This window comes from Melanaphis sacchari, unplaced genomic scaffold, assembly GCF_002803265.2.
Source record: "Melanaphis sacchari strain LSU unplaced genomic scaffold, SCAv2.0 Contig77_pilon_pilon, whole genome shotgun sequence".
Taxonomy (NCBI): domain Eukaryota; kingdom Metazoa; phylum Arthropoda; class Insecta; order Hemiptera; family Aphididae; genus Melanaphis; species Melanaphis sacchari.
In genome coordinates this window covers 1072051-1086837 of record NW_020271547.1, presented here as the reverse complement: position 1 = coordinate 1086837, position 14787 = coordinate 1072051, and the positions used below count along the sequence as shown (strand labels likewise).

General features: G+C 25.0%; 1 protein-coding gene across 1 annotated transcript; it reads right to left on the bottom strand.

Annotated features, from left to right (window-relative positions):
* Positions 1-3948: 3948 nt before the first annotated feature.
* On the bottom strand, positions 3949-12099 carry LOC112601321 (spermidine/spermine N(1)-acetyltransferase-like protein 1). Its single transcript, XM_025348864.1, has 4 exons — positions 11839-12099; positions 6444-6495; positions 5684-5755; positions 3949-4805 (listed from the first exon to the last, which is right to left on the bottom strand). Exons 1-4 carry the CDS (start codon positions 11956-11958, stop codon positions 4654-4656), a joined length of 396 nt encoding a protein of 131 aa, XP_025204649.1. The 5' UTR covers positions 11959-12099; the 3' UTR covers positions 3949-4653.
* Positions 12100-14787: the final 2688 nt, after the last annotated feature.

Genomic DNA, 14787 nt, shown 5'->3' with positions numbered 1-14787 from the left:
GTATTTCGGTGAAAAAACGCAAAACGTCGATTTTTTCAATAGACTAAAAGCGCAAAAATAAATACTGTACCCATTAAACTATAAGTTTCATTTTAAAATTATTAATTATTAAATTAAATTACTCATTTTAATTAAATATATGTATTTTTATAATTCAAAAATACATCAACAGTAATCGAGTTCAGTTAAAGTTTCTCATTATTGTAACGAATTACAGTGAAGGTTGTAATCATTTAAGATAACTTCACAATATAATATACAGTATAAACTTATACTCAACTTAAAAAATATACTTTATTTAAAAAAAATTGATTTGCGTTTCGCACTTACAGGCTATAGTCTAGTATTTTTTAGTATAATATACGACAGTACAACATTGTAATTAGACATTAATATCTATTGCACAGCGTAGGTATACTGATCATAGAGTTATTTATATACATTGTGGAAAAACGTATTATATGTAACTGATAAGATGCTGACAGATCTCGAAAAGTTGCACGGATAAAATTAAATGAAAAAAAAGCTAGTCTGAGGAAAATTTTATAATTTATTTATTTGTTTATAATGTTTATATGCCTTTTTAATTTTCATTTGTTTATTATTTTATATAATAATTATTTTTGCATATTATGTGCCTAAGTGTATTCCAAATTTAACAATAGCTTAACATACCTGTAGTAATTTCAAAGAGTATGAGATATATTTTATTTTGTATTAGATTAATGTATAATTAAAACTTAAAAATCCATTATTTGATTAAAATTACTTAATTATTTATTATCTAGGTAATCATAAAAAATTAAAATGCATAATATATTTCTAGGAGTATGATTGTAGACTGTAGAGACTTAATTGCGGTATGGTAGTAATAAAGTAACATAATGTATCCATGTAATTATAAATATAAAAATAATAATAATTTAGTATATAGAGGTGTGGGTGCGAAGCCTCTACGTTTACATGTAGTCAAGCACAATTAAGCGTATATTCACTAAAAAAATTACGATTACATCAGTGCCTACAACTAGTCCGATATGGCGATATTATACCACAGACTTCTATTTAATATAATATATTATATATAGAAGTCTGTGTATTATACTTATACGATAAGATAATGCTCTGATCGGTCAATATCACAGATATAATATATTCTGTGGTTAACATGGAATTGGTTCATGGGTTAGATAAAGTGTATGAATTGGTTTCCGAAAAAATTACATTCCAGTATGACAGTATAGATACAATTGTTTGAATTGGTTCTCAAATAAAATTACTCGATAAACTTATAATATCGAAATTTGGTAGGTAAAGTTTATATGTATAATTTTATATCTAATAAATATTAAATTGATTATGTTTATTATCGGTGTCAGTCTTGTGACAACCTAGTCACTCGTTTATTCATTTAAATATAAGCACGTGCGTTAAAATGGAAGTGATGTTAAGTGAGAAAAATAAAAAACTTCGTAATTAATGGTTTTAAATACGGATTCCAAAAAGAATTATCGGGAAATATCGAATGTTGGATTGTATAGTAAATTTATTATATTTTTATAACTGCAGTTTATAATGATTAGTGAGGAAAATTTAAAAAATTTAAAATTTGTAGTATAATTGCATACACAAAACCCCTTAAAGACGAATGTTTCAATATAATAATTATAATTGCAATTTTGTAGTTAATTAATTTAAGATAAAGTAATCAGAATCTGTACAGATTAATAATCCATTATTTTCAGATTTTTGAGAATAAATTTTGAGTGACAATTATATAGAAATATTCTTGAACTTATTTTTATTATATTTAAATAACAAATATAGGTACTTACTTCTTTACTTATGTGAACATAAAGTAGGTAACTAATAGTTAATATGTATGCCTGGCACATACAGTACCAAATGTTTTTGTGGCTAGTTAATTATATAATTTTACCTTAGTTTTTGTTTTTAAAATTTATTAGAAAAAGGTTACTTATGTAAATAGCTAAAATATTATTAAGAATAATTGTATTGTTATGATTATTATCTTTTTTCGAAAAAAATCAAAAGAAAAAAAACATATTATATCTTTATGAAAAAAAAAAAAAAAAAACAAAGTACTCTGTTACATAATATTGTGTATAGTTCACCAAATATATTATTATTATTATCTTTTTGTATGGAAAGCTATTTTTAGTGTTAGACTTTTTCCAAATTTATAGTCTACGTGAATTGTTAAAATTGTATCGTTGGAAACCCAGTGATAAATTGCGTAAAATAAAATATATTTAAATTTGGCAATTGCCAATTAATCATTTAGTATGTAATTCACTTAGGTTAACACCCATTTAGGTAAACTTTCATTTTGAATAATAAATTATTACCTATAAATTTCTTATACATTAATATTATTTATATACTAATTCATTTTGTCAAAATTTTTCGTAAAATAACGTCTCTAAGTATAAACCTTATAAAATTTGATAATAGAACATAGTGATATGGCAATGTTATGAGTATAGTATTGATTGGATGGTGTTATGATTTGAAAATTTTAGTAAAAAAATGAATATTATTCATGAAAAATGTATACGGTTTTAATAAATTTATCTAGATAAATGGAGAAATATGTCATCTAAAATAATCGATTGATAAATAGCGCAATAATTAGATAAGATAATAGATGAGTAATTTTTTCCTAGATAAGTCTCAACACTGATAATTTCTATATTGTTTTATATTGAAATTAAAGATGTATGTGTAAAAACATTGTACCACTATTACATTAAAACTAAGTTTGGCTCTAACCAGTCTAACATTATTCTTTTCAATATAAAAAAATGTTTGCAAACTTTACCTAGTTATTTCTTCATATATAAAACAGATGTAACGTCACGGATTACCGTCAATTGAAAGTCATGTTAGGTACTCTACGTTGATAACAATCGAAATAAGTATTGGATTGACAGTCCTCAGAAGTGGTTTAGGTTTGTAGTTCAGTCAATATGTGCAAAAAAGGAATGGAAATAAAAATTAAACTAGTTTGTCGACTTTTAATGAATGAGATGTATATCAAGGAAAAAATACATTATAATTGCTTTCGACTTATGTAGATTATAGAACAGAAACTGGTGAAAATGACGCTCTGCCAAAAGCTAAAGAAATTTATTTATACATATGGTTGCTATGGATTTAAATTTTACCAAAAATAAATTAAATTTAAATGAATTCAATGGCTTTGAATTATCAATAATTTTATAAATTTATTATAAATTAATCATATTATTGATAAGTTAAATTTAAAAATTTACTAGCCTAAATAATGCAATTAATATAAAAGAATTTTTTCTTAAGTCAATACAGAACTTTAAGTATAACCAATATCTGACGTGAAACAAAATTATTAAATTCAATGATTTTAATAATATTTTCCAAAAAAACTGGTTTTCTACGATTAAATTTTTTTTTTTTGGTTTCAATTCTAATTTAAGATATTTTTATAACAATAAATTATGAAGTTCTTGACGTATACATTTTCACAATATTATTTAGAAATTTTCTTAAATACGTTTAAAAGGTTTAAATAATAATTTAACAGCTGCATAGTTGGAAGCAGCATTCAAATGATTTATAATTGACAAATTCATCAGAAGTAAATTACGTTCCCATTGAAAGAAAAAAAATCTAAATAATAAGTTCATCAGCAAGTATTTTCCTTCAGCTGTGTCAATTATAGAAAAATATACACATAAAAAAAGGATAATCTATTGAAATAATTCGATTTCATCCATATATTTATATTGCACGTTATGATTTAAATCAATAACACAATATATAATAACAATAATTAAAAATATGAGATTTGTAAGTCGACAACGTCCGACGTAGTCCATCGATGTGATAATAAAATATGTTGCGGTGACCGTGTACAACGTGTGTAGAGAGACTTCAATAAATAATAAATAAAATAAATTGTTATTGTTTATTAAACATATAAAGAAAACCACGCCCCTTTTTTAAGGTGGGTCCTTTATAAAATAGATTTTTTCATTTCATCAAAGGTGAATGTAGCTGAATTGTTAGAAATATCCATTAAAAAAATGTTGTCTGATAGTTGGATTTCAACGTACTCTTGGCAAGGGCAAATTATATAATTTCATAGTACAGCACCTTGTCGCAATCCTCAAAAACCCCAAAGAATAAAATGTCATTGTTGTGATGATAGTTATAGTATAGATAAATAGATAATATTAATTCGACGTGGTATGGTGTTTTTTGTTTGAGGTGGCGTGTAACAAGAGACCAGACTGGATCATCTCTACGAGCCCCATAAGGGGGCACTCATTTCCGCTTTCGGTCACCGGGTAATCCGTTATGGTTCCATTTTCGTGACGGACATCCGCAACAAATATTATAAACATATGAATATAATATTATATTATAAATTATTGTTTTTGTTTTCTTCAGTTAGTAGTTTTCAAAATTTGCCGTTTTCTCGATAACGCAGCGGATTTTCACAGCATATAATTATACAACGATGATAATAATATTATTTTTATTATTATTGCTATTGATAGGTATAACATTATGCATTGGGCGCATCGATGGATAGTCAGTTTAGTTACGACACAGCGGCGGCAGGGCGATTGACATCTAGTTCACCTCCACTCAATAGATTTGAATCGTTTTTTCAAAGAGTGCTTGTTCGACGTATTTTTGTCGGTAAGGTTTAGACACGTACAATGCTTCGAGGAACACTTGTTGGCCATTCGTATTCTCAAACGGTCGAAACCACAGTACAAATCCGATGATAATATCTTCTACATAAACACACACGCAAATAAAGCATAAATTAAGTAATGTGTACAATTCCATATTGTATTAATGTTTATTGTGATTAGACACTCATGGTCATGTGTGAGCGAATGAAATAACAATTCTTAATAGGATGCCGTTGACATTAAATTATAGATTTTGTAAAGTATTCGTGTGTAAGGATTGGAATGTTGGGCAGTAGATAGTATAACAAAACAGAGCGTGAGTGCAGCAAGATAAGAATAGTAAGTGAATATGTAGAATAATTAGGAAGGATAGGATAAGAAATTAAAAGAGCTTTATAAAGATTGGTGTAGGACAAATGTTACTATAAAGCCATGGTATGACCAGAAAATTTGGTTTAAGTACGCAAAATATGTTATACACCTATCATAGTGGTATCCTTAAGAAGTAAGCTATAGTAAGCTGAAAATAGTAGATTATGAATAGTTTTTTAGTTTTGTTATTTAGATAAGTAATTTATAAAAAAAACAGCTAAGATAATAATAATAGTGGGTGTGTATAATTTTGATAGGCCATTTCTATATTTTAAGTTATTACTTGGCTCGTGATAAAAAAGCACAATTATTTTTGTAAAATCGATACGTATTTCATTTCAATCAAAATTTAAAATGTATAATTCATTGTATGACGATGGTTTTGGTAAGCATTTTATTTGGTTATTTTAATTTTACAGTTTTATTGAGGGCTTAATCCTCCAAAATTGTAATTATAACTCTAGTTTAATCTACAACATAACTATATTATCATTATAATTGTTTCGACTTATCTTTCGAAATGTTTATTGTTCGCTTATAGATTTGATACAAGACATCAATTGTATGTTAAATATTAAAATTAAATTTAAATTAAAAATAATTACCTTCTTTTCTAGTTTTTGCTATAAAACACTGGAAACTAGGGTTTTGAGATTCAAATCCGTCCCTTCTGAAAGCTATAAACACATAGGTAATATTACAATATTGGCAATATAATACGTTATTATTAATTAGGATTTAGCACTTTTTTTTTGTGACAGATGTAGTTATTAATAAATAATGAGCATTAAAATGTTTTCAATATTTTCATTCATCATTGCATATAATATTATAACGCATTAATATAAATACATCATTATTATTTGTTTTTTTCATTTTGTAAGGATTAAAAATAGTTTTTTTGTACCTACTAAGAGTATTTATTCATATAAAAGTTTAGAAAAATGGATTAGAATTCATCATTTAGTATTGGAGGGCAAAGTAATCTTTATTATTTTATTTCTTTCATTTACACTTTCATTAAATTATTACTTATTAAAGACTCGGTGCCAGTATGTCGCTGAACAATGGTATTGTAATATTCAACAGAAATCATGTGTAGGCTCGTAACAATGATTACCCTTGCGAATTTAAACTGACTCAAGATTAATTTTTAAGGTATTTTTTTTTTAGTATGATAGAAATTTTTGGACTAGAAATTTCTCAAAAAATTATTCATGGATAGGATTTGCAACATAATTATTCTAAACACTCCTATTGTTGAGAACATCCAGTAATCAATTGTCCTCCTTTCGTTACGTAACCATTCTATCTAATGCCGTGATGCCTACTACGCGTTTTAGTAGTAATTAAAATATTACTCACTGTCTTTGTTCAATTGTCTGCTGCTTGGTATACTATACTCGGAGTAGTATTCCTAAAATAAGCAAAATAATCAGCTGATTAGTTACAGTTTTTTAAAAATCAAGATAATTCAAATATATGCAATATTGAATACATTATATTTAATTATTATATGTTAATGAAAAGTCGTTGATTTATTAAATTATTATTATTTAAGTAAATATAATTTTGTCGATCGGTTTGTGCAAAATTACACAGAACCACTCTCATATTCTAAGAAACTTGTAACAGCGATTAGATAGCAAATAATAATATTTTTTGTTTTTTACGTTTATGTGCATACTACTCAATAGCTCAATTGAATAATATAACATAATAAACCACTTAAAATTAGTGTTGTACGTGCTATTATTGTAAAAATTCGTATTTAGAGATTAAAAATTGTATTTGCAAATAGCGCAGCAGTAATACTATTACACTAGATTATTAGTTATAACATTTAATATAATAATTATTATAACTATAAAATATAAATAGGTACACATGGATAAACACAATCAACGAGTTATTGTTGTATAAAGTCTTCGGTTATTATCAGTGTACTTATACATTATATTATAGATTATAGTATTATATTTTAATACTTTCGTGAATTTGTGATTTAAATAGTTAATAATAAAATATTATTTGCATACTCTGGTATCTAATACTCTAATTATAGTGATTTTGACTAATACCGATCGTTTCAATCTTGCATGTATTTGTATTTTTATAATGTCATAATGATAACGACAGAAAAGTAAAAAAATTATTTGGGTTTTGTAATAGCCTAAATGTACATATTGTTATAAAGATGTAAAAACCTTATATTTTTTATAGCTTTAAATTACTAACTTTTTTAATAGCTAATATTTCAAAAACGACGATTATTAGGTTACTTTCTAAATATTGTTTAGTAATATTATAAATATACTAAGTGGGTTGAAATAATAATTAAGAATAAATAAAAAAAAGAAATATATGGTTTTGTGTTTATTTGTATTATAATATGCACAACTTGTACTAATTAGCACAATAAGTATAAGTGATGACAGAACAAAAATTTAAAGCATATTTGGAGAAGTAATCCATTAGTGACACTTGGCTGGGAATAGTTTTGTTATGTGTTTAATTTATATATTATATAATATACATATGCATATTTTATTTTCCTTAGTTAGTTTTTTGACAAGTCCTGTTTTAGGTCCCTTGGCGACGCTTGGGGGTGCCAGGTAAGATTTGGGAGGATACGTTTTTTTATGAGTGGATTTTAGTGTGTTTGGACTTTGGAGACGAGTATGAAAGTTAAAAGTTGAGTATGAAACGTTCAGCTTTTTCTGCTACTGTTTTTATTGAAAGGTCTTTAATCTATATGTTAAGTGTAATCAGATTCAAAGGGTGGGTATTAGTGATCTTTCTAAAAACAATATTCTGGAATTGTTGGATTTTATTGGTATTGGAAACATATGCAGTAGGTACCTCTTAATACAAAACCATAAATTCGTGATTTTCTTTAAATATTTTTAAATTTTATGATTTCGGTACGAACTGCTTATGAGAAATCTTAAAAAGAATTAAAATTTAATCTGTATATAAATAGCTTATAAAATAGTTAAATAGCTTAAACATTTTTGAAAATTTAACGTAAATAAAAATGATAATATAAACATTTATAAAAGTTTCAAGAATATAATGTTATTTTTTTTGAAATATAATAAACTATCACAAACTGTTTGTGGAGATTCAATGTAAAATGCTTATATATAAAAAATTAATTCGACTTTTCGGTAAATTTTTTTTAGTATAGAGATTAAACAATTTAAAAAGAATCTTGTATTAAATTTTCAAATTATAGCTATAAAAAAAAACTTTTATTAATTTCTAACTATAAAATAAAAAGTGCATTTTTGAGTTTTTTTTAAGAATTTTGTCAAAATTCTAACTTTTAAAACTTATAAAAACATTGTGATCTTAGGTTTTTGATATTTATTAATTGTAAAGTTAACAACGTATGAGTGCTTTTTATTAAATTTTCAAGCATTTTTATCCAGCAAATCATTTTTTATTGACATTTATAGAAAAAAAAATTGAAAGTCACTCATGCCTATAAATAACTTGAAAATAGTAGACATTTTTTGAATATTTTATCATAAACAGGAAATAATAATTTAAATATTTGGTATCTTTTTTAAGTATCTACGGACTACGGTTATTCGTTTTTGAGTTGGACCAAAAAACAAAATAAATTTTTTCGAAAATTGGATTTTCTGAAAAATTCTTGTTTTCCTTTATTTTTTTTTTTGTCTTTCCGATTATAAAATTTACTTTTATGAATTTTGCTTTTTACCCAAAATACCTACTAGATCTACTTTGCTACCAAAAATCACTTCCATTTTTGAAAATCATAACATTTTTAATGCCCCAAAAGGTGATAACAAACAGAAAAAAATTAAACACATTTTATTGTAAAATCAGTAAAATCATCGCACGCTCCACTCATAATCTAAAATTAAACGAATTAATATACAATTTAATGTGCTTCAATAGACATTTTAAATTGTAATTCTCTGGAAAGCCGCTTTACCAAACCTAAAATCTTTAATGTCTTACAAATTTTAGTTACAATTGTAATACGTGGGTTAAGAACACCTACACGTGGTGTTTCAATTTTACACATATAGACAACAATACAACATAGAAAATGTGTGTTCAGCCGGACTAGTTTTGTGTTGTTTGTAATAATATTAAAGTAAATTATTGACCTATTATTAAGCTTAAAGTTAAAAATATTGTTTTAATTTTCAAGGTAGTTATGACCTTTTTATTTTTTAATAAAAAAATAATTTTACATATTCACAACTAATTAAAAAATTAAAAAAAGTATTTTAAATAATAAATTATAATTCCATTAACAAATAATGATCACGTATGTTTAATTATTTTCTTTTTTCTACTTTAGTAACTGATAATTTTGTTTTTGACATACTTTGTTAATAATATATACCTAATATAAGAACACGGCGATGAGATATAACTATAATATAAGGTATTTAAATTTATGATTAAAAACTTATAACCAATGATAGGACACAGATAGTGTTCTTAATTCAAGTATTATAATAAATCGACTTACTCTAATATTTTTAAATCAATAATAGGTCAATATCAGACTAATGGGACCGCTTGATGTACATTTTGGGATATATTATAAGTTATAAAATTATGCGTTAGGTACTAGAACAGAGAAAACACACCGTCCCCTCAATAACAATCATTTAACGGCCAACGGGTGTTTATTATTTTTATGTCAGACTTTCAGACCTGGCGGTTATTTTATTACTGTTATTTCTACGAGTGTTCATCGTTTTATGTTTGACCGTCGTAGTCGATAAGCTTGTAATTATAGGCAACACGTGTTGTAGTCGTGCACTCACAATCACTATATTCTATTTAAATGTATAGGCGTTATGCAATTATTTATTTCGTACATTATGGGTGTCCACGTTTATTTATTATTAATCTATTATATAAAAGCCTACTAGTACAATAGGTTTTTCACGTGAGCTGCTACAGATATCACACTGTACACGTGCATCGTGTCAAATGCCAATAATTCGAATCCGGTTTATTGGCCTAATAACCCCTGCGGGACCAAGTTCGATTCTCTTAGATGTATTAATATAGTTCGGCGGCTTTTGGTTATCTTTGTTCAAAGATTGTATAGTAGCGCATAACAGAATAATACCTACAGATTAGTATTTAAGTTATATCTATATTATATATTTAACTGTATATTATTATAATAATACTAGCCATGCCGAATATCGGTTATATATATATATTATACATTTAATTAATTAACTACCTATCTGTTCTAAATCCGATTACGACTTTTATAAATTGAAATTCTTGATAAAACAGTTTGATTTAAAATATGAAATTAAAAATGTATGTCGTTATTCAAAAAAGTAAAAACTTATAACTACTGTAACAAATAACAATGTAGTTTTTTCTAAAATGTTGTTTTAACTACCAATTTGATGATTTTATAATTAATGTTATATGAAAATAATATTTCTTTTTGAGAAAATAGGTATAAGTAACATTAAATTGAAACCTCAAATATATATATCACGGACAGATGCGACTGGTAAGATGAGAAGACATTTGAGGTGGCTTTCACTTGCATTTTAAATTTTATCACTAAAAATGTATATCAAACTTCAAAGCGTTTCGTGAAGTTAATGTACCCTTTCTATGTTTATAGTTTTATTAATTTTACATGGTAAAAATGTTCATTGCGAGTAATTAATAATCATGTTCGTCATAGAATTGAACCAAACAAATATTATTTCCATTCGGGACGTTACGCAAGCTATAGTTATATACTGTCAGAGGTGTTAAGTATTTGAATAAAAGTATTTAAATATTGGTACTAAAATACTTTTTTGAGTCTTGAATACTTTATTAAAATAATTTTTTCTTTTTCTATTAAGTAATTTTTTAATACTTTTAAATGGTATTAAATACTAGTGTATCCTAAACGCCTTTATGTTTTATATTTCTGTCTTATAAATTTTTATTATTTTAATTAAACTTGCTATTTTTATAGAAAATATTGAAATGATATCAAGAAAAAACAATTATTTTTAAGTACTTGATTTTTTTTTTAAATTTATTTGAAAACGATGTATTTAATTATTATTTTAAATACATTTTTTAATGATATTTTATTTATTTAATCAAATATTTTTTAAAAGTATTCTTTATAACTCTGTATATCATCAAGATCACTAGTTATAATTTAGTATTCACTATTTAGCATATTCGGTCTTACAAAAATACAAACTGATCAATTACTAATTTTTAAAGCAATAAATTAAATATATATATATTTCAATTATTTATATTTAAAATGGATTTTTTTTAGTGGGTTATTGTCTGTTATTGTTTGATTATTAATAAAAATTAAAAAAAGATAGACTCTTAAAAATATCGATTATTAATTATTACGATTCAAACAATAAAATAATATAGAACTATATAATTTATTTCAAAGTTGAAAAAATTATGTTTATTTTAAAATGTAAGTCAACTTATATAATATTGTTTAGTAGTTTCACGAGAATGAAATATAAAATATAGCTGGAAATTCAAGTTTTGAATCAAATAAGATTAAAAATGAGATAATTGGGCATTTACCTACTTAAAAAATAAAATAAAAAATAATTTTTTATTAATTAACACCTTGTCATGATTAAATATTTTAAATCGTTGTATTTTATACAAAGGTATAACTATATGAGACGTATAATTTTTATTAAATTAAATTATAGTATTATTTATAAAATGTATAATAATAACTAAACTAACTTACTTGAACTAATTCATAGATTTGATCGCAGTCATCAATCACAGCTGGGCAGATAATGAAATTAATTTGTGGAACACCTTCTACCAATGATTCCATAGCACACAACGTTTTCATACGACTCATTTTGATTTAATTTATAACAATAAATTCAATTTTTGATAATTTTTGTCTTTGCGAATATTGAATATTCTTAGTATAGGTGTACTTATAGGTGTTATATTTATTTAATAGTATAAAACCTAAATTATATTGTATTTATAAATTATAATATTATGAATTTAACAAAAGTAAAATAACTAATAATTTATTAAAATAATTATGTATTAAACTACGTGAATTTGTAGTTATGTACCTACTACGTTGACTAGACAGTAGACGGTATCGAAATGAAAGTTTAATTTTGAAGTATAACCTTATATATTATGTATGTAACTACTAAGTATTTATTTTATGGATAGTTTTTATTAAATATCAAGAGTTCATATCGAGATTAAAATGTCTGACTGTTGTACAGAGTGGTAGAAAAATTATTATTTAAATAACAATTGTTTGTTTGCGGTTAATTTTTAGTAGGTACTATAAATATATGGTAATTCTAGTTGCAATTAAAATTTTAAAGATTTTAGGGTGCTCGGTTTAGATGTGTTTCACACTTGTTTCGAAGTTGATAGCGAGATTTGAAATCTATATTAATTAAGTAACGCAATAATTATATTATTATTATATTATTCTAAATAAAGTGTATAGTCTATAATCTATATTAAGTACTTCATCTCAAACACTTCATACTTTTACGTAATAAAATAATACCGATAAAAATATTTTTATTTTTATTTCGATAAACTAAATCATATCAGTATTTATTAAAATACCATTCTAGTAATAGAACTATGACGTACAACATACTAATCCGAAGGTAAAATGCCTATTATTTTTTAATTCAATTTATTTTTATCACTGATATCATTATATGAACGATTTCCTGAAATACAATACATCAAATCGAGAAATTAGGTTTCTATACAATTTACAAAATACGATTGTATAATATTTAAATGAGTTTAATGTTATGAACTATTGTACTCTCTTGAATCTAAAATATTAAAAAAAATTAATGATGATTAAGCATAGCCATAGGTATGTTTTGATTTAATTAATAGTAATAATAAACAGTTATTTTAGCTATTTGTAAATGAGAAAAATATTTATGAGCAAAAAGTGTTGATGTTAAGTTTATTATGTGTTGTAACTTGTCACATTTCATTTTGTTCCATGTTATCATTTTCACGTGTACGCAATGGTGCGTTCCACAGTTGCAGCCGCCTTCATCGGCGGAGACTTATCATGTCTTCGTGTGTGACCGGCCAGCTGTGTGATCATTATTAGTTCACGTTTTCTAAGATTCGTTAATGTTTAAATTTCAAAGTTACTTTTCGTTTAGTCATGCTTTCAGTGTCACAAAGTTCTTAGTTTTTCCAATTTTAATTGTTTAGTGTGGTGACACTGAAAGACCGTTCATACAGTTTTCTTTTGCTCATTCCTTATAATTCATTTTACTTCACTCTTTCATGTCATCTCTCGAGCTGGCAGCTGCTCGGTCCGGTCCCAGCCAGAGGTAAACTCATTATTCAGTTGTGCTATTCCCATTGTTTTGTCTACATTTTTTCATTCAGTTTAGTTTTCAATGTAATTTGGTTTTATGTATTAGTTGCTGTGAGTATTGTATTCGTATTTGTATAGTCAATAATAGTTTTTTCTCCAACTCATGGCAGTCAATAAACGTACTCGCAGAACTACGTGATTTGTTTATTAAGTGTTATTCATTGTATTGGTTTATGATTGTTCGCCTGAGCTGGTGGCCCGTTGGCCGTACGTTCTCAAGATTTTCATACATTTTACTATGTATTATTGTATTTTTTGTATTGTAAATTTGTGGATATCTCGAGACGGTAGCGTTCTGGTTTGAAGCCGCCAAAGGACACCAGTTCGTCAGGTAATCGGCTGACGAACCGGATTATATGTATTTTAAATATTATATTATTTTTTATATACATCATATTTTTCTATACTAAATTATTGAGTAGCCATTCAGACCTTTTTTTTTTATTATATTATTGTTTTATTATTATTATTATTAAGCCAAAACAAGCATTCAAATTGTTTTATTTTTATCTATTTATATTTTATCAAGCCATATAGACATTTATATTCCTAGTTAATTTTATTATTTATTAGCCAAAAGAGCATGTCAATTTTATATTACTGTATTAAAGTAACTACCACTAACTATTTTTATTATTATTAACATATTTCATTTGAAGGCACTAAGGAAGTGCATCATATTATATTGCCTACTTCCATGTCGTGAAGGCCCAACTTATATAATTTTATAATCTAATGAACGCTGATCGCGGAGACAAAAAGTATGAACTATTTAGTACCCATTATTTATATTTTTAGATTTTTAGAATGAAGAAGTATAGAAAAATAAATACAAGTAAAAAATATATTTAATAATATATTTTTTAGGTACTTATGAATTAAAAATAAAATTCATAATTTTATAGTTTGTAAGAGAAGGCGACAGATTCTAAATAGATATATAATGGTAAATACTTCTAATTAAAATATTTGAAAATATTTTTTAAACTTAAGCTCCTTTAGTTGTTCTTGTTTATAATATAATAAAACAAGAATCATATTTTGATAGTTTATTCAGGGTTGAAATTATATATTTATTCAAATTTTTAAACAAACAAAATTACTAAAGCAAATCAATAACCATATCAAACATCTATAAAATGTTATAAATTATTTGTTGTGAAAAATAAAAATAAAAATAAATTGTTGATTGTTGATTTGCATTTTTTTCAAAACATTATGTGATTTGCTTTGCTAAATATTTGTTTAAAACATAATTGGGATAAAAGTTGTATGATCTTAAAAGATTTT